At 40.0% G+C, this 22,319-nt stretch overlaps 1 protein-coding gene across 16 annotated transcripts in view; it reads left to right on the top strand.

Moving 5' to 3' along the window:
* The window catches only part of LOC110976375 (voltage-dependent calcium channel type A subunit alpha-1-like), a 160,910-nt gene that overhangs the window by 19,172 nt on the left and 119,419 nt on the right, over positions 1-22,319 (top strand). For 14 of the 16 annotated variants that reach the window (XM_087143281.1, XM_087143283.1, XM_087143282.1 and 11 more), the window contains exon 2: positions 8,135-8,471. In XM_087143281.1, the coding sequence (XP_086999407.1) occupies positions 8,135-8,471 (337 nt within the window). Of the gene's footprint in view, positions 1-8,134; positions 8,472-10,325; positions 10,883-21,813; positions 21,868-22,319 lie in introns of those variants that run through there. The other 2 variants (XM_087143291.1, XM_087143293.1) reach the window with 2 other exon arrangements.

The following is a 22,319-nucleotide window of genomic DNA, read 5'->3' as shown; positions in this document are numbered from 1 at the left end:
AGCAGTTCTCCGAATGTTCCATTTCCGGTCTCAAAATTCGAGATTGCGAGAGATCTGAGATCGTTATATCGAAAAAAACAACAACACTGTCTCTGTCAGCATTTCTGAACGAAAGTGTTAGGGCTAGAAAAGTGATGTCGGAATGTAAGAAAAATTCGCGCACTACATTCTCAATTCTGCAGCATTTTGGTATGCAGCCATGTTGGTTGATCTCAGTGTAAATCCACCCATAACAGATTTCAAATCTCCCTTTCTATGCCAACTTGGTAGGTGAGCTACCATCGTATACTCACTTTGCTTTACAGATGTGTCCTTATGTATGCACCTATTAATTACATTGCTATAACAAATGCTGATATACAATGTTTCAATTTGCAGCAGACGTTTTGACCTTCGACCACACTTGTCCACGAATCCAGTCTCAATGCAAATTTGGATACTTGATCAAAGTCTGTTTCATTTCAACAATTTCTGTGCACACAGTGAAGTAAAGAAATGACATACAGAGGGATTTGAGGAGGAATGTCGCCTTTAAAGTTGTCTCGACTCGGTAATAGGTCATGATCAGGTATGACGTCACCAAGAGCACCCATTTCATTCGCAGTCAAAATCTCGTGAGCAGTCTCCCAGGAATCGCCCCCAGCTCTTGTGTCATTTGAACACGGTGTTTGCAAAGGTTGAAAAAGATCTGGATGCAGTTGACCAGCATGTGTCGGTTAATTCCTGCAGTGTGTTTGAGATTTTGGTTCCCTCCTCACAATTGACACAAATTCACTCATGATTTATTCATAAAACGCCACATCCAGTCCGCGATGATTTATTCATGAAGGAATGGTGTATTTGCATCCTGCGTGTAATGCTTGATGTCTGTACATTATCTCTCACTGTTGTTAGCATGTGTTTTACGTGATTGGACCCATGTGTCAAAAGTAAGACGATTGATCTTTACTGATAATCTGCGAAACAACGTCTTGATTTCATTCCATTAATTAATAAAAAATCGAATTTAAAAGCTTCAAATTCAAAGTGTGAAGATGTTTGTTTTAATTTCTGATTTTACTACTTATTTGTGGTTATAAAAACCCTTTAACAATATTGTCAAAGGAGGGACCCGTTACTTTTAGGTCTCTTTCAAACAAATTGGCAAGAAGTCAGAGTGGTGTCCAAGATAATATTGAGTGCGGCATGTAGTGCTTCCATAACCTCTCCTTACGCTGGGTGTTCACTTAAGTCAGCAGCTGGTCTGTTAACTGGCTTCATCCTCAGTGTTTTGATTCTTGCATAAATTAGCTTGCACTTGTACTTTGTATCATCGTTCTTGCGCATGCTTTTTGTCGTTAATGGTTCTTCCAAATACATAATAAAGAAAACAATTCCCGCGTCTAATTTTGATCAGTTTGGCCTTGATTAAAGCAGCGAGTGCTCTGTACCAAGCTCCCTGGGTCTCAATGATCGATTGATTTTCCTCGTTTATGCATACAGAACACGGCTGAATGCAGACAATCCAGCTTGTACAATTAAAGCAGACAGGTAGACATATTGGCATGGTCGATGCGTCATCCTCATCGGTGGCTCATTGCCTTATTGACACAGCGTCTACACGTTTTTCTACATTTTCCCATACTCCAACCCTTTCTCGTCACTTTCAATACGACGTTTATCGCTGCTACTAAACGATCAAGATCGTGACCGTAGTTGTTAAAGGGTAGCTGGGTGGATTTTTCTGCATCTTTGTACCCTTCTTCGGTGTAATGAATACTCTTTTACATTCCCATACTTTCCTGGACAACTGAGGGTGCCGTTGCTATGATGTCATCCACGGAAGACATAGTCCATTTCATAGGTTTTTCTATTAAGTTGTGAACCCAGAACGTACTTACTGAAAACATTTCTCAGAAAACAATTACTACTCACTTATTGCTGTGCACGCACATAACCAACAATGGGTCGTATGAATAAAAACTATCAAATGCTATGAAGTTCAAGCAAACAGCAAAAGCATTTACTGAGAAGTTACAGCATTAAGAATAAGCAATTGCTTGAATTTGTATGAAGAAAATGTTTCTTTTACTGTTCAGCATCTGCTTGTACAAATAGTAGCAAATGTTGTACGTTCCACAAAATTGGAGTATTTACTTGACCTTTTCAAGACTGGGTCAGAACAAGTTTGGAAACGAAGAGCATTTACTAATGTTCAAAATGGCAGCGTTCATGAATGTCATTCGAAAGGAAAAGCTGTATGCCTTAAGGAGGGAATCTCAAGAAACCAGATGCAGGCAGTTGTACCGATCTGAGAGTGGCAGAGCAATTTTCATCAAGGTTTCTGCAATCAAAATTACTGTCACCGTGCTTATCTGCCATGCTGAGGTTTCAAGATACAGCACTGTGCTGCACTGTATACATCTGTACATGCAGACGATGGAAGCCCTGTTGTGCAAAACCATTCGGCTATGCAGTCAGCCACAAGGATAAAGCATTTGCGAATAGTTATACTAGTAGATTCTGAATTGTAAAAGAAACATTTTATTCCTACAAATTCAAGCATTTGATTATTCTTAATGGTTTTACTTCTCAGTAAATGCTTCTGCTGTTTGCTGAACTTCATAGCATTTGCTAGTTTTTATTTATACGACCCAGTGAAACAAAAGTTGAAACTAAGGTTAATTGAGACACAAAGGTGCCTTTTGAAGGTTTGTATTAAAACAAAATTGATTGCAGTTACACTTTAAAAGGAAATCCGTCTCGACGTTTTTCTCAATTTGCCAACTCCAGTTACCCCCTTTTCATCATCCTTCTCTATATATTTTTCCACCCACTTTGAGTCCGAACCATAATTTTAATGTTTGTTGTATTTACGCCAAATTAATTGTCTGCTGAGCTTCAAATCCAAAGAAAGGGTCAAATGGCAGAGTTGATAGTTCATGTAACTCAGCCAGATTTTATTTTTTGGAAACCACGCCACAGCTGAATATTGACCGGTCACATTCCGTTCTTCTCTTGGCGAATACATCATGTATTTTCCATTCGTATTTTTTCCATCGTTGCCGAATTCTAAATACCAAGAGCCAGGATTATCATAGATAAATCACGACCCGTTGCCGCATGGAGCCTGATAATTTTTTTCAACATCACACAGTCAGTCCCTAAAATAACGAAAGAATAAAAAAGAAATGTCGAATTATGGCCAGGACTGACGCCGCGTGTCCTCTTCCTAGATCTTGAAGATGTTACTCAGCACCGTCAGGGACTCTTAAGCGCAACTGGCATATCCGGACATGGGTTAATTATTCCAAAAACCCCGTCTACTTATTCATGCTCTGCGGACACCTTTGCCCGGCCGGCCACAATCGATATTCATATCCTGTGAAAAACGGGCGTATACGGTCCTGGTTTCTGTGGAAGGATTTGAGTAGAATGTTGAGAAAGGTCAGGTAAATGAGGTCTGGTTACAGACGCAGAGGTGTAAACGGGTGTTGGGGATGGTGTCTAAGGCGATTTCAAAGACAAATACATCATTTTCGTGCTTCGAAATGCTTTCAATGATTTTGCAGGAAACGTGAATAGTTTGATGTGTCGTTTCGTAATGTGTCAGAATCAGATATTGAACAATTTCCAGGAATCTTTTGATTGTCTGATTTCCAAATTGATTACGAATATCAATTTGCATTTACATTTGAAAAGTGCCCAAATACCTTCTGAAACAGCAAGAAAAATATGAATAAAGTTTGAGTTTATTTTCACAGGTGAACACTTTAAATCAATCCAAATCATAACTACAAAAAGTCATATGTATCAGCTCAGATAATTATCTTTCGAAATTTTGCTTTGATTCTAAAATACAGCAGGCGAGACAGCAATCTTCTCCCATCACACAGCCCCTCGCTGAATCATTTCAGTCTTGCCCTGGATACCTGGCAGTAAATCTCGCTTTATTTATCATTCAGCAAGCCCACGACTACTAGAATATAAACAGCACCATCAAATACTGCTAACGCGTTCCTCACTTTCCTATCAAGTTTTCCTTGAGTTACTATAAGGTGTCCTCTCCGCCGTCCAAGGCAAGGCGAATGATCGTTTCAATACAGCATAATATATTGCTTCAAGATTTATCATCCCCAATGTAATTATCCTCTTGGAGAAAGACGGACGCAAGAAGCTAAGTTAGGTGTTGGAGGTAATGAAATCCTGGGCCCTTGCTAGTATCACGGTGCACTAAATGCAGTCTTAGTGTAGGCTAGTGTTTACAGTACTCGGGCTTTGAATAAATTCAAACTCGTTTATGGCATGAGGTTAACAGTTGTCACAAATCAAAGTTCCATTAACCCTGACCAATAGCTTTAAACTCTGCTTTGTCCTAATTACTTTGCTTGTTATATTCGAAATGAATAAAACTCCGTGTGTATCGCGTTATTCCAGGCAGTCAGAAATGACAGTGAGTAATTGCTTGATAAAAAAGTTTCCATCACAGGATAATAAATGTGAAAATCGATGTCGTGTTTACTGGTCACGATCGTCTTTTATCTGTTCGTAATTTTTCTGATGCATTTTAACAGACAAACGGATTGTGAACATTGAAACAAATTGGCAAATCAAACTCAATAACGTTTGAAATTAGGTAATTATTACGTCTTTAAAGAATTGTCAGTACTGCTTCCTAATTTCTTTAATCTAAATATCTAAACTAGTCTCCGAATGCAAATCCAGACGTCATCATTTAAAGTTTCCTGCCATTTTTCAAGCAATGACTGCGCAATCTTGAAACCCTTCCACCTGGATAGGGCCCCTTCGTCCCTTGGGACTTGCTCCAACCTAATTCTTATCTTAGATCAACCTATCCGCCGCATGAATTAATGCACAACTTAGTTCAATCCTTCACACAGGTTTGGCACGCAGGCGAGACATGGGCTAGTTATGGCCAGACAAATCAGGTTACATGAATCTAATGTGTCAACCATAAATTAAACACACGATTATCCATATACCTAGGGCAGAATGGAATTTCAAAATGATTCAAACTCCCGCCTGCTTTGCACGATTTGCAATGACAAAAAGTCACATCTTAAGACTTGGGACCGATTCCATAAGGCTTTTAAGCTGAAACATCCGTTAAGCACCGGAAATATTCACAGAGTAGAAACAGAAAAAGAAAAACCTGTAATTTTCAAACGTCAAAATCTACAAATTCTATTTGTACCCTCAAAAGACATGGATATGAGGTGCAGCCATGGGGATACATCCCAATCCTTCCAGGATACAAAAAGAAAGGCTACACCTGAAAACTTCACATTGCTGACACTTTCATGAGATTTGTTCATTTGAAGGTATGTTTTCTTTCACAACAGGTGCATGTAAAATCCACTTGTAATTGAATCTTCCCAAGCTCATATTGATTCTATCTTTACTCCTTCCCTGCACATAGGCTATGCTTTATTACCTTCTGTCGAAGATGATGAATAATGTGACAAATTTCACCCCGCGCTCCTTCACGATGTTGACTTTAAAAATAAGACCGTCACGAAACTGTAATTAAGGCAGTTAAGTACTGTGTTGCTGTGGCGTTGAAACACGACAGTGGCATTCAGACTGCACTGCTATAAAAATACGATAAGGTGGAGGGTTTACGGATACACCATGTGGAAAATATCTCTTCTGAGTGTGTTTGGTGCTGAAAAGAACCGGTTACTCCTACGGTCATGACGATTACAAACGCACCAATGACGTGTACCAGTTTATCACTCGTGACCTCATATACTTCCCTTCTGCAGGCTGGGCATGCGGGCGTGTGCTCAATTTGATATGAATAAAGTTCGAATACTCGGTCATACCTCCCTGCATCGGTTTTTACCTCTCTGACAACACAAACAAGGCAATCTCTTCGAGCCTCGTGCCATGTTAGGCACGGTTGCGTAGATCCGTGTTATTTTCTCCAGTCGGAGTGCTGAGATCAGCACTCAGTGTTAAAGGTATAGATTGCCATCTAAAAGTGGTCTGAGAGTGATGCACACTTTGTTATTTGAACATCATGATTTGTGCCAGTGTTGGGTCACTGAACGTGTCCGATGTATGGAATATAGATTCATTAATTGTATTGCGCATGCCTTAATGGACAAAATTAGCACAAAGGACGGTGACATCTGAGGGACAGAGTCCGTAATTATGAAGTAAAAGCCTAAAAAGGGACACGATTTTAAAATTATAATTAGGCCTATGACTCCCGTTATAGAGATAGTGTACAGCAGTGTATTTTTATAAAGGCCTACTGATGTTTGTGAACACCCATAAATTACATCATTTTCGTGCTTCGAAATGCATTCTATGATTTTGCAGGAAACGTGAATAGTTTGATGTCGTTTTGTAATGTGTCGGAATCATACATTGAACAATTTCCAGGAATATTTTGATCGTCTGATTTCCAAATGTGTTGGCGGGAGCCAACAGCAGTTTTGCTTACGAATATCAATTTGCAGTTACATTTGAAAAGTGCCCAAATACCTTTTAAAATAGCAAGACAAATATGAATGAAGTTTGAGCTTATTTTCACAGGTGTACACTTTAAATCAATCCAAATCATAACTACAAAAAGTCGTGTGTATCAGCTCAGATAATTATCTTTCGAAATTTTGCTTTGATTCTAAAATACAGCAGGCGAGACAGCAATCTTCTCCCATCACACAGCCCCTCGCTGAATCATTTCAGTCTTGCCCTCGATGTTTAGTAGAAAATCTCTTCTTTTGTGAAGTGTTTTTGGTGAGGATGACACGCCCACAAACAAGAGCTTTTTATCAACATTTGATACAGCATTGAATGTTACTAAAAATCAAAGCACCATAAAACTCAAATTGAGTGCATCCATTAACCCCAACAGTCCCAAATCCTCCAGTTTCAATATCATTTTACATACCCCCTCGGGGGTTAGGGTTAAGAATGAGGGATAGGGCCTGCAGGATAATTGCATCATACTCCCGTCTTTATACACACAAAAACCCTTCCTGCACCCCACAACTTGCTTTTCTTTATAGAATGATCCGCGATTCGTCGATGAAAACAAACAAAACCGAAGAGGTAAGACACACACGGGGTTTCATTTTCACAACTTGCATTTAATTTTCTGTGGGCGAAATCGTTCGATACAGATTTGGTACAGGCTATTTGGGTACCTACGCCATAAACTGACATAATTGATATAAAGATAACAAATATTGTGCCACGAAATTGTACCGTGTAGTCGTTCGACCGGGTAGAGTCGTTGCCTTCCGTGGGCCTCAATGCCACAATCCACGGCGTCGATGGTTGTAGACAGACACGGTAGCCCGGGGTAATACGCAGAAAATGGTGTTGACAGAGCTGTATGCACGCTGTGTAGTTTAAGGCCAAGATGCATAGTAATATATGCCGGGTTAAGATGTCTTAAAATAATGTCATTTGAGGCGGGAAAGTGAACGAGTAAGAAAGACGTCAAAAATGCACGTGCTCAAAGTTGTACTGTGGGAAATTAGCATTTTGCAGTATGTCTACGTTTTTACTGCATGGGAAAACATTCGCGCTTTATAGTGTATTGCACTAGTGGATCAGAGTTTCCCATGTATAGAATCAAGTCTTCTGTTTAAATATTTAAATATAATAAAAAAGATTTAATGTGAAAACAATTCACAGTTAATTAATTTAATTCTGGTACCTCATTCTATAATGCTCATTGAATGTTAAAGATATACATCCGATTCTCGTTATGAGAACTTCTAGCCTAGTGACTGTAAATGAATGGCCATGATATCCCTAGCAAATCGTGTGAGTGGTAAGCTTTTTTACACTTTTTTTTAATATTCTGCTTTGGATATCAAGTTATTGCGTCTTGTAACCACCTTAATTGAAATCGTCGCCGCCATTCTCACTGAATGCCAACTCGACATTCTATAGCAACCATTTTAGCAAGCAAGAAGCTTGTTGAGAGGGCTGTTGGTATTGAATCGGGCTGGGGGGGTCGATTCATTCATGAAATTGTGATTCTTTTTGACATTCTGGTCACACAAATCAGTGACTTCATCACTCATGACAGCCATATAACCAAAAGTGGGACTAGAATAACCAGTTGGAGAATTTAACCCAAATTTTCCCGCTTTTTTCTCGCCGTTTTCAGCGGTGTCAGGAGCCGCGGGTGCAAGGGCAGCCATGTTACACGTGCCCCGCAGTCGACGACGCAGCAGCACCGCCAGTTACGTCGACTCCTCTGGCCATGGCAGCTCACGCACGCCCTCTATCGCTCTGTCCGAGAGTCTGGAGTACAATAATCGAAATGGTCGGCCGCCAGACCTGGAAGGAGATGACAGCGAGAGGATATCTGATATCTATATGGATAGGAGATATGGGGCAGAGGTCAACGCCAAGGATACATTGATTGCGGTGGAACAGTGGAAAAGAAACCAAACGGAAGGAGAAAAGTTGACCAAAGCACAAAAAAGACGAAGGGAGTATGAGTAAGTACCAACAAAATCTCAAACATTTTAAGAAACATTCACATAGCTTCCCTGAGGATGACTTGAGCAGTGGGGTCAAATCGTTGACAAGATTTCGGGTTCCACTTAGTAACTGATGTGTTTCTTTTTTCATTCATTACAGTGCTACCACATTCCTACCATACAAACACTCTTTGCAAACATTTGAAACATCTTTACTCTCACGTGATGGCAAAAATCACCCATGGAGAGAGATACAAGCAGATATGGCAAAAAGTGAATCATAACGCCAGTCACTGGTCCAGAGTTTAGAGGTTACAGAAGTCATACAAAGTATACCATTATGTTGGGCGAGATATAGGTCGATACATATGTGACGGGGTCTTCCGATCTTTGCGCGATAAGTCGAACTCATTGCACAATTTGTCGATAATTTTGCCTCAGCCAATCGCCTTTTCTTTCTAATTCGCGATTGTGAAAGATTGTTTCAAAAAGTCGGAGATTTCATGCAGGATCGACTCTGTTTGACTTTATGCTATATGTTAAACTTTAACTCTATGCTGTTGTTTGATTTTTGATGCTTGGCAACAGATCGGAGTGAAAGTTGAAAGGGTTTTCCTACAAACCTCAAAATGATAGTGCTGATTGAACGATGGTCATTTGTATTAGATCGCGCAAGGCATAGCGGGAACCAACACGGTGCGGCAAGATCGTACCCATGGGAACGAGGTTGCTCCTGCAGTGGACTGATGAAAGATTTAGTGTTCACTAAATCGTGTAGGCTTGGACAGGAATGCAATATGAAGTAAATTCAGACAAATAGTCTTGATTACCTCAGTGGCTGATGCATGACATTTTGAGACTCGATTCAGAAAAAAGAAAGCTAGCGTGGCAAGCCCTCACCCTGTGCAAAACGTTTTTAAGATGTCTGGAAAGATTGACCATTTGATGTTCAAAAGTATGGATCATGCAATTGTGAACACATCGAAAAGGTCGTATGAAATGCCAGTTGCACTCCATTCGGCATTTCTGATTTCCTGTCACAGATCTAAGGGATCAGCTGAAAGTACACACAAATCTGTTGAATTTTAATGCCTAACCGTTGTTGAATACATTGACATTTCCCACTGAATTGACTCCTGAATCCTATTAATGGATCCATCGGTAAAGTTTGATTAGGAGGGCTCATAGTCTGTCGAGAAAGACAGACTTGGTGCTGTTCCGCGATCATTGTAATATTTTATGAAGATCTTGTTTGGTATTGTCAAGCGCCTTTCATTATTCATCTTGATTTCCTTGCTGATGAGAATTGCCTTATTAACCTTTCTTTAAGCACCACTTCGTAATCAGTGTAATCGCTCTAACCATCCCCGAGATAATTGGCAAACCTGTACGCACTATTCATGGGACAGATAATTAAATCTGGCAGAGTAATTGATGTGATTGTGGCGCACCGTAGCCCCAGCTAATCCTGCTTCTGTTTGAGTCTGATAGTCCGTCCAAATGATGTCCAACATTTCACAGGGGATTCGGTCATGCCAGACCCGTCCATCATTGATTCTCGACGGTGTCGCGTGGTGCAATTTAACCCTCAACTGCCGGCCCCTCTTCGCAAATTTGTCAGTCCCCTCTGAGTGAGTCACCCAGCCCTTAGCTTCTACAAGTCCCCCATTACTGACGTGAATACTAATGTCTTGGCATCTTCGCCCAACAACTCTACCTCCTCAACCTCTTGCTTTTCGTCTTTAGCCCCCCCTTCCTCCCCGCTAGGTTTCCTCAACCCGTCAAAAACCTGCAGTTAATAAAATGCATCGATGGAGAGGTAAGGCTTTCCTTATTCGTCGGCTGTCCGCGTGCATATCGACAGTGCTTCCCCAATCAGCAGCCTGCGTGGATTCGCTAGCCGGCATCATCTCTCATTCGCATTGCATTAAGGAGGGCGTATGTAGAAGAGATGCGCTCCCCAGTACTAACTGCAGGAGATTGAGACGGGCTGCTTGTCTCTCACTCGCACAGTTGTCATTTCGTCTTGACGAGCGGGCCTCGTTCACTATCCCAAAGTGAGAAAATCAGGCAAGATAAACCACGACTTACCTTATACGCATGAACTCGACACGGGATTAAACAGTGCGGTCTTACGGTCTTTAATGGAGCCAAGCACACATCGGTGTTGTGCTGAACTTACCCTGCTGGAATTAAAACGGAGAAAAGAACAAACTACTCAACTTTTCAACTTGGCTGGAGCTCGGATTATACACATTTCATCTCCTAGATGCGCTTAGATGGCGCTTGAGTGCCTGCTTCTTTGAGATAAATCATTGTGAGCACCTTCTCCCCTTCTTCCACCTTGTCTTCGTTTCTCAGTGATTTTAAATCGTCTCCAAGATGAAAGCTGTAAGAATCACGGGTCACATCCGTGACCGGCGACCTCAGTGAGTAACTATTCGTGGATCCTCCGTCTTCCTCCACCAAACCTCCCTCCGAAAACCCTGTACTTAACATCCAATCTCCCTAAGAGAGACGACACTTGTCGTCAAATGTGTTCCCCTAAACTCAAACAACAGGCAGCATCAAATGCCATCTTAGGACGTCAATTCCCTTCAGTGCCATACAATCTTTTATTTCTTTTGCTGTGCTTGAAATTTTTGTTTTTATTTACTGACTTCCACACCTTAATCTACCTTGCTCTCTTTTTATTTACCTGATTTCTTCCCTTTTCCTTATAACCTGAATTGATACAAGCCTGGGCATGGCTTCTTTCCATAATTTCTTTCATTCCATTGCCTTAAGATTCCGGTCTTAACCGAAATTTGTTCTCTCTGCACAAACAACCAAGCAACAGTAATACACGAAATACCTTCATAGCCGCTCAGATAAACACAAACTGTAATGCGCGACATTTAGTCAAAGACAATGTGAGCGTTTGTCATGTTCATTCCCAACTGCTATGAATTTCAACACACGCTTGGGACTCGTCATTATGGCTTTTAGTATTTTGATAAATCTTGCACTTATCCCAAATCAAAGCGTAAGGTCAAATCCGCTCCATTGTCAACGACCATCCAAAGATGTGTACACAACCCAATGTGTAGCGGCAGATCTCAACAGCCTACGCTACAATTGATCAAATATCGCCAATTTACACAAGTACCCTTTTACCTTCTTCCCCTAAAATTATGAGGAAATACACATTTTTTCACAGCATTTATTTCCATGGCAGCAGAGATCATTTTAAAGATCTTTATTTGTAATTATTTCACTACATAAAGTATAGTATTTTTCTCCTTGATTACAACCCACGATGATTTTACACCTGTGGATGGCGGAGCTTACCCAAGGTAGTTTCACCGTGTGTCCCCTTTCTTTCTCTGCAACGTCTTCCCGACATTTTCATCACTTCACCGATTCAAATGAACACAGGAATTCACCTGATGGGGCGGTAATGTCAGGATGCCTCACGGCTATCTTGACAGGGGTCGCTCGCCACGCATTCCAAGCGGGTGTTAGGAAGCGTCCCATGCATCACGACTGTCTCCTGTTGAAAAAAAAAGACAAACTGGTCATAAAAAGTTTCGGATGAACTGAGAGAAGACATGAACATCATCGTTTAATTAACAACCTGGGGAGAATACCATCTAGTACACATGTGAAAAAAAAATCAACATAACGCTGGAATTACCTAACAAAAATGTGACTGGTAGAATTAGAAAAAAAATTGGTTTGAAAATGTTTTGAATAATTTGAAAACATTCATTTTATTCAAACAATCACGGATTTATAATATTCACTACGATGGTTTGCAAACTGAAATACTCGGGGACTCAGTTTTTCCATTTCTGTATTAAACGCGGTTTACGCACTTCTTGTATCAGTTTGTTAAATATCGTATGAGAAATGAAATGTACTGCGTTTTACATTGGGTGGCAATTTATATTGAAAAATGCTTCGTTTCTCATTCTCGTGGTTGATAGCAAAGGCTTTATTGTTAAGCACCTAATATTTTTCTTGTTTAACCAAGATCTAAATTAAACTTTGTACACTTTCAGCAAAAGCTAGCGATCGTAATTAAGAGTGTGGCGTGCGTTTTAATTCAAAATATTCCAGACAATTTCTCAAAGGAAAAAGATGAATATATACTTTGTTTTCTGATGTCTTCCTTGCTTGCTCCGATAAACTCAGAATAAGATCGTTTCATTCTCCTGAGACACATAGCTCCTAATGTTACATTCAAAGCAAATAATTTCCATGAGTAGAAAAGAAAAGTAAATGTAAAAGTGTACATGGGGAAACTAACGAAATAAACGTGAACGATGATAATCGATCTTTCTTCTGGCAAACATGCAGAAGCCTCCGTCAATTCTGTCTTCAATACACGCTATCTGATCAATGCTAATTAAATAGTCGAAGGAGTTTCAATGATTTCCTTTTCGAGTCGTAATGAAACTGAAAGAAGGTTCCCCCATCTTTTATTGAATATTGTGCAAATAATGCATGCATCTGGGATTTTACTCTGACATTGCTTTTATCATCATTAGAAATTTTGATTTGTATGGGGATATTGACGCTTGTAGTTATGCCCTCTCTTAGCCTTGTCGACTCCCATGGAATTCAGGATGCCCATTAAATGTTCGATATTCATTACTATTTTTATGGAAAATATCTTTTTATATAAGTAACTACAGGTGGACTTGGAGGTTCTATTGGTTTCAAAGCTCGTCCTGTTCATGGGAAGAAATTGCGAGTGTTGTTAATGGTTACAAATTATTCGTATGCGGTCTGCACAAAAGATGTTTTGATAATGATAGGGATAATTTGATTCAATATCATTTCAAATATTGGCCTTTTCCAGACAACAATCTGCCATCTTCCACCCATGGAACTCCTCAAAGATTGTACCTGTGTAATTGTCAACATGCTTTCATCAGATCCCCCCCAATATATCTCTTAGTGCGCAGTGAATTTCATAAATTGGTAGAAGTTGCCTTTAGTGAGTCGTCAGTGTAGGCGGCTACGTGTTTCGCTCGCCAAATGAAAATGCGCATACTCAGAGAAAGGAATTATTGATCAAAGACACGATTTGCAGGAGGAAAAAGGGTATAGCATGTAGGCTATGCACATCTCTAGGTTAGTGACCGTTCTCAAGTTTATTCACCTCGTGTGGTTCGGTTCTTTGATAATTTAATGTCATTCTAGTCATATACTGCCAACCGAGCGAGAAATCTTTCCACCGATTAACAACTAAATGAGTTACTAACAAGTCTATAAATTCTGTGAAATATTCATTCTGTTCAAAGTCACTGGATAAAAGCTAACCTGAATAGTTTAGCATTAATAAGAAAAAGGGGATAAGATTTTGACAAAAATGAAAGATTCGTTGGATGTGAAATCTATCCGGTTTCGTATGCTGACATCTGCAACTATACGCTTTTCATTCGATTATGATTGTGATTTTCTTCCATTTTGTTCCTTTTCATTGAAGTTTGGATAATTTATTTCTTTCGTTGGCAATAAGAGAAATCACATTTAACAATGAGAAAGATTGTTTAGATCAACTCAGTTCTGAGAACTGAATTTGTGGCTTTCAAAATTGTAATTTTAGCAATCTGATAAGTTTGGCAATGCTAACTACAAGCTTGAACGAATCTGATTTGCATGGCAAACAGCAAGTAACTTAACACCAACATTGATCACGCGACGGTTTCTACTTGAATCAAGCTACCAGTTTTCGTTAAGATCTTTGTTGGCGATGGGTACTGTATTACAAATAGGCCTATGTAAATTGTTTTATATTTACTGTTGTCGAATGTTTAACATCCATACCTCCAGGTGATGTTCATTATGGTTTTCAATACCCTTTGTACTTTCTTGCCTTGGGCATACACCTGCTTCATTTTAACAATATTAAAATCATATGTCTATGGTGCAGCATCTACGTGCGTCAGTTTTCACGTTTCCCCACACGTTTTCCGCACGGTTTGGCTCAGGAGGTTTAATCTATACCTCGGGCAGTATTCTGGCATAATAATGTGATCCCGTGAATGAAAATATTGCTATAATGTACCTATTACAGTCAGGCAATGCATGATGCAGACTTGAAATGAAAATTGCATTTGTCTGTCTCCATGATATGACATGGATGAAAAGAAATGCTTTTAAATTATGATTTTGATTGAGTAGTTTTTATTCTCAGTAAATTTCATTTCATTTTACCGGTTTTGTGATCACAGGTTTTCCATTCAACTCTATACATGTAGGCCTACTTGGTTTCTAAGGTTCTTTTCCTAACAAGTTATAAGTAATATGATACTCTCTGCCACGACCGCTTTCACCATTGTCCTTTGGTTTACTTGCTGACTGAGAACTAACGTGTGAAGTTTCAATGTTGATTCACTGTCACACGCATAACGTTAATGACCACAGTTTAGGTACATTTGGAGAATGACTGATTGAACCCAAGCTAACTAAACGATGGTACGTAATGTCAAAACAACATGCCACGGAGATCGAAGAGATTCCCGGCTTAGAACGCTTTCCAATCGATCTTAGCCTGGAATGGCGCTCGTGTGCATGCGATTCCATATTGTACTTACTAATGAACTTCTGGCTCATTGTTAGTCTCTAATTAAGGTCTCTATACCAATTTGGGAGTTTCTCGTCTTCAGTTCAGCCGCATTATGCATTATGTTTCACATTTGATCGAACAGATCAATCATTAAAAAAGCTGAAGCTTTAATTTCTGAAAAAAATAGAGTTCAGAGTCCAAGATCCTATCACACGAACCTTAAAAATCCCATGTTTCAGTATCAGAGCTAATTAGAATCACGTGATAAACAATGAAGTTTTGGGCGCCTAGCAGGTTTCTAAGCAGTGTTCACTGTGAATAAGTAGAGATATACCTGAAAACAAATGGACCAATATTGTCCATCTTTGCATATAGTCGAATCTGAGTCATGTCACCTGTAGTGTTTAGCTGTGTATTATACTCTCTGTATGTGTTTGGATTTAAAACAATATGGCGTCGAGTTAACCCGTGCCACACATGTTGACATTAAGGTATTATCTTTGTATGATTTCGTTCCCTATAAAATTATCACATCCAGAGGATGTTTAGCTACACAGGACTACTCAGCTCCATTTAACCCAAGGCAGTGCAAAAATTATATCCCCGCCGATACAAGCCATGGCGTACCAGTATTCTGAATGAAGAATGGGTACAAAGGGCGAGTATGCAGAAGTTCGACGCTCTTGTTTTTATTTCGGGCATTGATACCTTAGGCGATGCATCTTAGAAAGGCACGCAATGTTTGTTCTTCATTGGCAGCAGATGTGAGGAGATAACGAAATTCCTGTCGGTCGATCTCAGTGTTGCAAGGAATTGGTAATGACATTTTGTTTATTTGTACGAACAAGAAGACTAGACACTACATAGCTTTCATTCATATCGAGACCATGTAACTACGAATCATATATAGTCAGTCTTCCACGCGGGGAGGGGTTACTTCAGCCTCCATAGGCAATGTTCCAGGACAGTACACTACAAGTTCACGCAGTAAATGAAAGCGAGATATATTATATAATTAGGCTAATGTTTAAGTATTGAATAATTGCTGAATCTGACATTTGAATTACACTGCTCGCACTGTTTTAGTCAGATTTTGTTCAACGTATTCATTCGCTTACCTTTTTAAATTACAAATTGGAAATAAAATTCAAAATGGTGCTGACATTAAGAAGTGGATGGCAAGAGCGAATATGTGTTAATCAACGTCCTTGCAACATTTCTCCAGTTAACTAACGTCCTTGCAACATTTCTCCAGTTAACTAACGCCCTTGCAACATTTCTCCAGTTAACTAACGTCCTTGCAACATTTCTCCAGTTAACTAACGCCCTTGCAACATTTCTCCAGTTAACTAACGCCCTTGCAACATTTCTCCAGTTAACTAACGCCCTTGCAACATTTCTCCAGTTAACTAACGCCCTTGCAACATTTCTCCAGTTAACTAACGTCCTTGCAACATTTCTCCAGTTAACTAACGCCCTTGCAACATTTCTCCAGTTAACTAACGTCCTTGCAACATTTCTCCAGTTAACTAACGCCCTTGCAACATTTCTCCAGTTAACTAACGCCCTTGCAACATTTCTCCAGTTAACTAACGCCCTTGCAACATTTCTCCAGTTAACTAACGCCCTTGCAACATTTCTCCAGTTAACTAACGCCCTTGCAACATTTCTCCAGTTAACTAACGCCCTTGCAACATTTCTCCAGTTAACTAACGCCCTTGCAACATTTCTCCAGTTAACTAACGTCCTTGCAACATTTCTCCAGTTAACTAACGCCCTTGCAACATTTCTCCAGTTAACTAACGCCCTTGCAACATTTCTCCACTTAACTAACGCCCTTGCAACATTTCTCCAGTTAACTAACGTCCTTGCAACATTTCTCCAGTTAACTAACGTCCTTGCAACATTTCTCCAGTTAACTAACGTCCTTGCAACATTTCTCCAGTTAACTAACGCCCTTGCAACATTTCTCCAGGAAAAAAAGAACAGCGAAAGGAGTCTGCAGCCAAACTAATCAAAATTCGTTGTCGTTTTTGCCATAGCGAAAGAATATCCAATTCAGACATTTAATCAAAGTGTTCGCTATGGTGTTTAATTTGTGGACGGCAGTCATGCTTTGAATCGCGCAATTTAATCCTGCAGTGTTAATTGTTGCTACAAGCCGTGTGTTCCAAATCTTGTTATTCCACGATGTGCATAAGGTTTATCAAGCTGTCGCAATTTGGCCTTCTCTAAAGACGTTTGGCGTCACACTACGGAGTGTTTGGTGTCGTTGCTTCGGGATGGTTTCTGCCGCTCTTCACTCGTTCTTTTCACGGCCTTCACGGCCTTTTCTTCCAAAGCTTTTTGGTTTTTTTTTTCTCTTCCATTCGCGGAGTGTAATTCAGGAGAACATCGAAACGGTAAATTGAATCTTTTCGACGCGCATGACCAGGGGCACGTCGCAGTGATAAAGTAGTTTCAATTAATTTGAATTAACTTCGCTTATTTTTTTCTCGAATGACTGAGTTTCTTTACAGGCATTGCTCTAGCACTTGACTTGGAATGCACAAGTCTTTTTGCAATAGCAATTCTTTTTGTAAACTTCAAAATGTCCACAATTTTTGTTTATTGTAATAGTCTTCAAAATCCAAATTACCATCGATTTTATCACCATAAGTTCGGGGTATCTTCAAATACAAGAAATGAATTTCTTTTCAATTTGCACTTCATACAGTGTGTTTGTTTCAGATCTAATGTCGTGGTTGATTCTGGCATGTAAAAATGTCAGAGGATGCGTGCATAAACGCGGCACCCGTGGGTATCGGCTGTAAAGCGCAGCTCATGGACAGATAACCTAACTATAGATGCAGACTTCGAGCTAAAGACTCCTTGAGCACACACCTCCTAATTTCTTCCTAAAGAAACAAGAAAAACACCTCCCTTCTACAGGGCCTCTAAGTCCAAGAAGGCTTTTGCAATTTAGCTTGCTCTCTTGTACGTCACCGCAGGGGGGGGGAGTAGACCGACGAGGCAAGCAGAATATGCCGTTGAATGTAACTGAAGGGCCTAGCGGGTATAGATTTGATGATCATGGGACGAGTTGATGAAAATAACCCCAGGGTGGGCGCGATACCGCACCCCTGTACCACCGGCTGGATATTTGGTACTCACTCCAATCATGGTGAAGTGTTTCAATCATGTTTAGACATGCAAGGTTCGTCTTTTCCTGCTTTCTACCGGCCGAAATGCCAGGCTGCGTGGCAACATGTATATTTCTGGACTATGCACCATTTAATGCATGAGCTGTCCCTGCGGCGTAAGATGTGTTGCTGAAGACACCCTGTCAGTGAACCCCTCTCAGGAAATTTCTCTCTGTCTCCAGATAATAGACCTTAGTCACGCCACGTCGCCATCTATGCTCGCTACCTCCCCAGACGTACTCACTGCAAAAAGCGTACATTTCCCAACTAATCAGCCATTCATAACTCAATTCGGAATGTACAGTTGACAGGAACAACACAGGGTTTTGTAACTGTTGATTTTTTTTTTCAGTTTTCTACCTTGAAATGACTACTGCTTGATAATTTGTTTCCTCGGTCGCTCTCAAAATTGGTGCATTCTTATGTCTGTAATGAGGGACGACCTTAGCTTAAGATTATAATAAATCAATTCTAGGCCTTAAAACACATCTTTATCGTTTTAATGATTGCTCAAGCACTCAGGGAAAAGTTTGATAAATTTGGAAAAGCAATGTCGCCTAAATGTCAACCCAATGAATCGTTTTGAATGATGAGTGTACGTTTTTCACTGTCCTTAATACAATGTAATCAACGCATGACGCCATTTTGTATCTTATATACTCCCTGACCGTTAAATTTGAACCAGAACGAGGTTTGAGTCGTCTTTAATTGGGTTACCTATATCTAAGTGCTTTTGTGCCTTATCTGATTACAAAATGGCTGCCGATCTATGGTTTTTAATAGTAGAAAAATACTCGTAAGAGCCATCACCAACTTGCGCTAGTCGATCATGTGCCTCATGTTACAGAACTGACGTCATCCCTTTGCGCATGTCCGTAGCAGTATGTGATTGTGTTAGGAAGTATTGATCGCCGTCTTTACCATAATCCATCGGCTGGCAGGTGGTGGTCTCATTTCATCGATCTAGATAGTCATGGAATGCCTGCGTTTACTCCCAAACCCAGATGTTTCATTTTGCTTGTCCGGGAGGGGCCAACCAACTCAGGATTTTGACTTTTGGCATAAATAAAATTTCCATTAAGCACCGTTTATTCAGTTGATGTCCAGTGGCGTAGGGACTCGGGGTGTGGCACCCCCAACAATTAATTCCAGTTGGTAAATAGAGCTTTGATCGGCAAATGAATAAAAAAAATTGGTGCTTAAATAATGTACGTTGGCCGTCAGCATTTCCGCAAAGCATGAAGTGTAGCGTACTACGGATTTCCATTTTCCGCACTTTGTGAATTGTACACGACACGAATATGGCGAACAAGTTGCAAGTCGGCAAATTGACTCTGGCACACCCCTCAAAGTAAATGCCTTCACCACGCCCCCGATGATGTAATAAATGATAAATATCACACCAGCATATCCACTTTCATCGTATAGACCCATCGGCCTAATGGAGTGTGTGTTGAAAATTTTCTTCTTTCTTTTTACACACACAAACTACTGAATACTTTCCACAAATTGTTAATGGATGTCCCATAGCTGTCCATCATGTAAATTTGAAATTCGATGAAATTGGAACACGTAACCTTTGTGAACATAGCTCTGTAATATGTGATATTTGATGCCAGCCAGTAACAAAAAGGCACTCGTATAAACTTCAAAATAGCGTGGCGAGCACTCATGGATGGGTCAGATGTATGTTAATGGGTGATTAGTGTTTTCCAGCACGTTCGATTTCCAGACATGCACTAGTTCTTTCAAGCTGAACATTACATTTGTCGAGTAAAGGACCTGTTGGCATCGATAGTACGTGTGTGAACCAACATGCTGTCAAAGCATTGGGCAAAAACACACTGCCTTGCCGTTGAGTATCTACCACCTGCATGTCAATGATTAAAAAAGGGCTGTAAGAGGCGGGGAAAGTAACTTAAAATAAAGACCAAAATAAACAAAATACCAATTTATAGTACCAGGATAGGCCTGCAATGCATCTACATTCCCTGAAAAAAATCGTATAATTACGCCCTCATGCGACGCCTGACTGAAGATGAGGAGTTCATTTGTCATTTAGACTTTTTCAAACGAATTAAAGGAACAGCATTAAGGTCAGAAGTTTTGCTATTCATTTAAATTCCGATTCTGTCAACATGCCTACCTTTTTCGGGGATTTACTAAAATAATGTTTTGAGTGCATTTTACAAATCATACTGAGAAATATCCGCGCAAATACTAACGTGGAATGAAATATCATCATTCATATGCGACACCGCGACCAACGACTCTGGGACAGCTTTTTTGTCCTTTAAATACAACACGTCAAATAATCTAACAGACATTCCCATCAAAACTGTACATTTAGGTTAATGAAGCTTTACCTGAATAACTTTCATTTGCTTAGTAGGCTAATGCTTTTGCTAAATTCCTGCTTATATTCTAAATTCTTGCTTATATTTTCCATTACTTTGCTGTTTTATTTCCACCCATTTTAGTTTTGTAAGTATTCAGAAGTAATGTACTTTGTTGCTTTTCGGTTTTTTCCTTCAAAACTACATTGATTAGTTTGCACCCAATTCTCATTGGACAACACTGTTCTGACGTATGTGTACGGAGGCTGTTGTTTACCAGTCAAAGCATCTAAAAATATCAATTCGGCTGGTTCTCGGCCTCTTTACATTCTGTTTCTTTAGTCTGTTTCGTTTAACAGCTGGAGACTTTTTGTCAGGAATTGTAGTTATCAAACAGTCGTCTGCTATGTAGTTGATGCTTTCACATGCCAATTCTTACATGAATATATTGATTAGCTGGTCCTGCAATGAGTTTTTTTCAAGATTAATTTGTTCCCATTAATATGATCACCCAACCTGACCCCAGTCGCCCTAAATGACCCCTGTGTATTCACAAACCCAAGTGAAATTTTGAATAAACTATCGTATGGATCCATTTCTTTGTGTATACTTCAATGTTTCCCACTTTTCACAATTATTTATAGTATTGTAATGTGAAAAGTTTTCAGTAAGTTTGATGTGTTTCTCACTGCGTTTCAATTTTCAACATTAATTCCCCAAAAGTGACTGTTTCATTTTTCTTACAGTATCCTGAGTTAGTTTCCATTTTTCTTGCATTATTGAATGATTTAAATCAAAATACACCTGTCACTTCAACTAATCAACTAATTATCCCAGTCTGACACGCACCTTCCAATTAACATAATGATTCTCTAATCTGATGTCCCTTTTCTGCATCCGTCCGTCCGGCCACTGACTCTACAATCCCGTTCTACCCTGAATTCCTCTTAATCTCCCTCATCCTCATGTCCTATCTTTTCCCGCCAATCCCGACACCGGTCTTGTCGTACTGTCCACTTGTCGTCTCTGACCTCCAATCTTCCATCTTATTTCTCTTCCTCTCTTATCTGAGGTTTTTCTTTTCTTTTCTTGTCGCCATTTTCTTTTCTATCCTCTCTCTCTTTGTTGTTTGTTGTTGTTATTGTTTTGTTTATTTTGTATGTGTTTCTTTGTATCGTCTGCGTCCCCTTCTCACATGTTTGTCTCATTGTCTTTCTCTTCCTCCCTCGTGTTTCTCATGCCCCACCCATTTCCTCTCCTTTTCGTACCTATGTTTCTTCCAGGTATCAATCTCAATCGAGCCGGAATGACCCTCTTAGGATTTCTGATGCCTATCGGTATGTCAAGACGCTATAAACATCTCAGCCAACCCCCGTGACCCCACATGCAGAAAACACCTGTGAAATCCCGTTAAATTCCGTGTAATCCCGTGAAATCCCGCTCGATGTGAAAAACCAATATATACAGTGTTGTCACCACAAGTGCTTTGTGTAAACGTCAGTTTTGAATTTTTTCCGCCTTATGTCGACTGATTTTGTCTAAGTTCAAACTTCCCGTGTTTACAACCCAGCTTTCAGTCGTCGACGTTCCCGCCCCTGTCTTTGGAAACTTTGTCAAATGTTCCCATAGCAACTATTCCTCGTCTGTCCACCAATGACTAACCACTTTGCAATCCTGTGTTATCCCCAACGGTTGTCTTCAGTTTATTTTAATTTCCTTTGTTCTTGAAGTTGATATTCATTTGGTTGTTTATGGAGACAACTGGTCAACCCGTGAAGTAAAATGTCCG

Source organism: Acanthaster planci, linkage group LG11 (genome assembly GCF_054643075.1).
Source record: "Acanthaster planci isolate LZ-2023a linkage group LG11, COTS_SCS, whole genome shotgun sequence".
Taxonomy (NCBI): Eukaryota; Metazoa; Echinodermata; class Asteroidea; order Valvatida; family Acanthasteridae; genus Acanthaster; species Acanthaster planci.
This window is presented reverse-complemented; position numbering and strand designations above follow the sequence as displayed.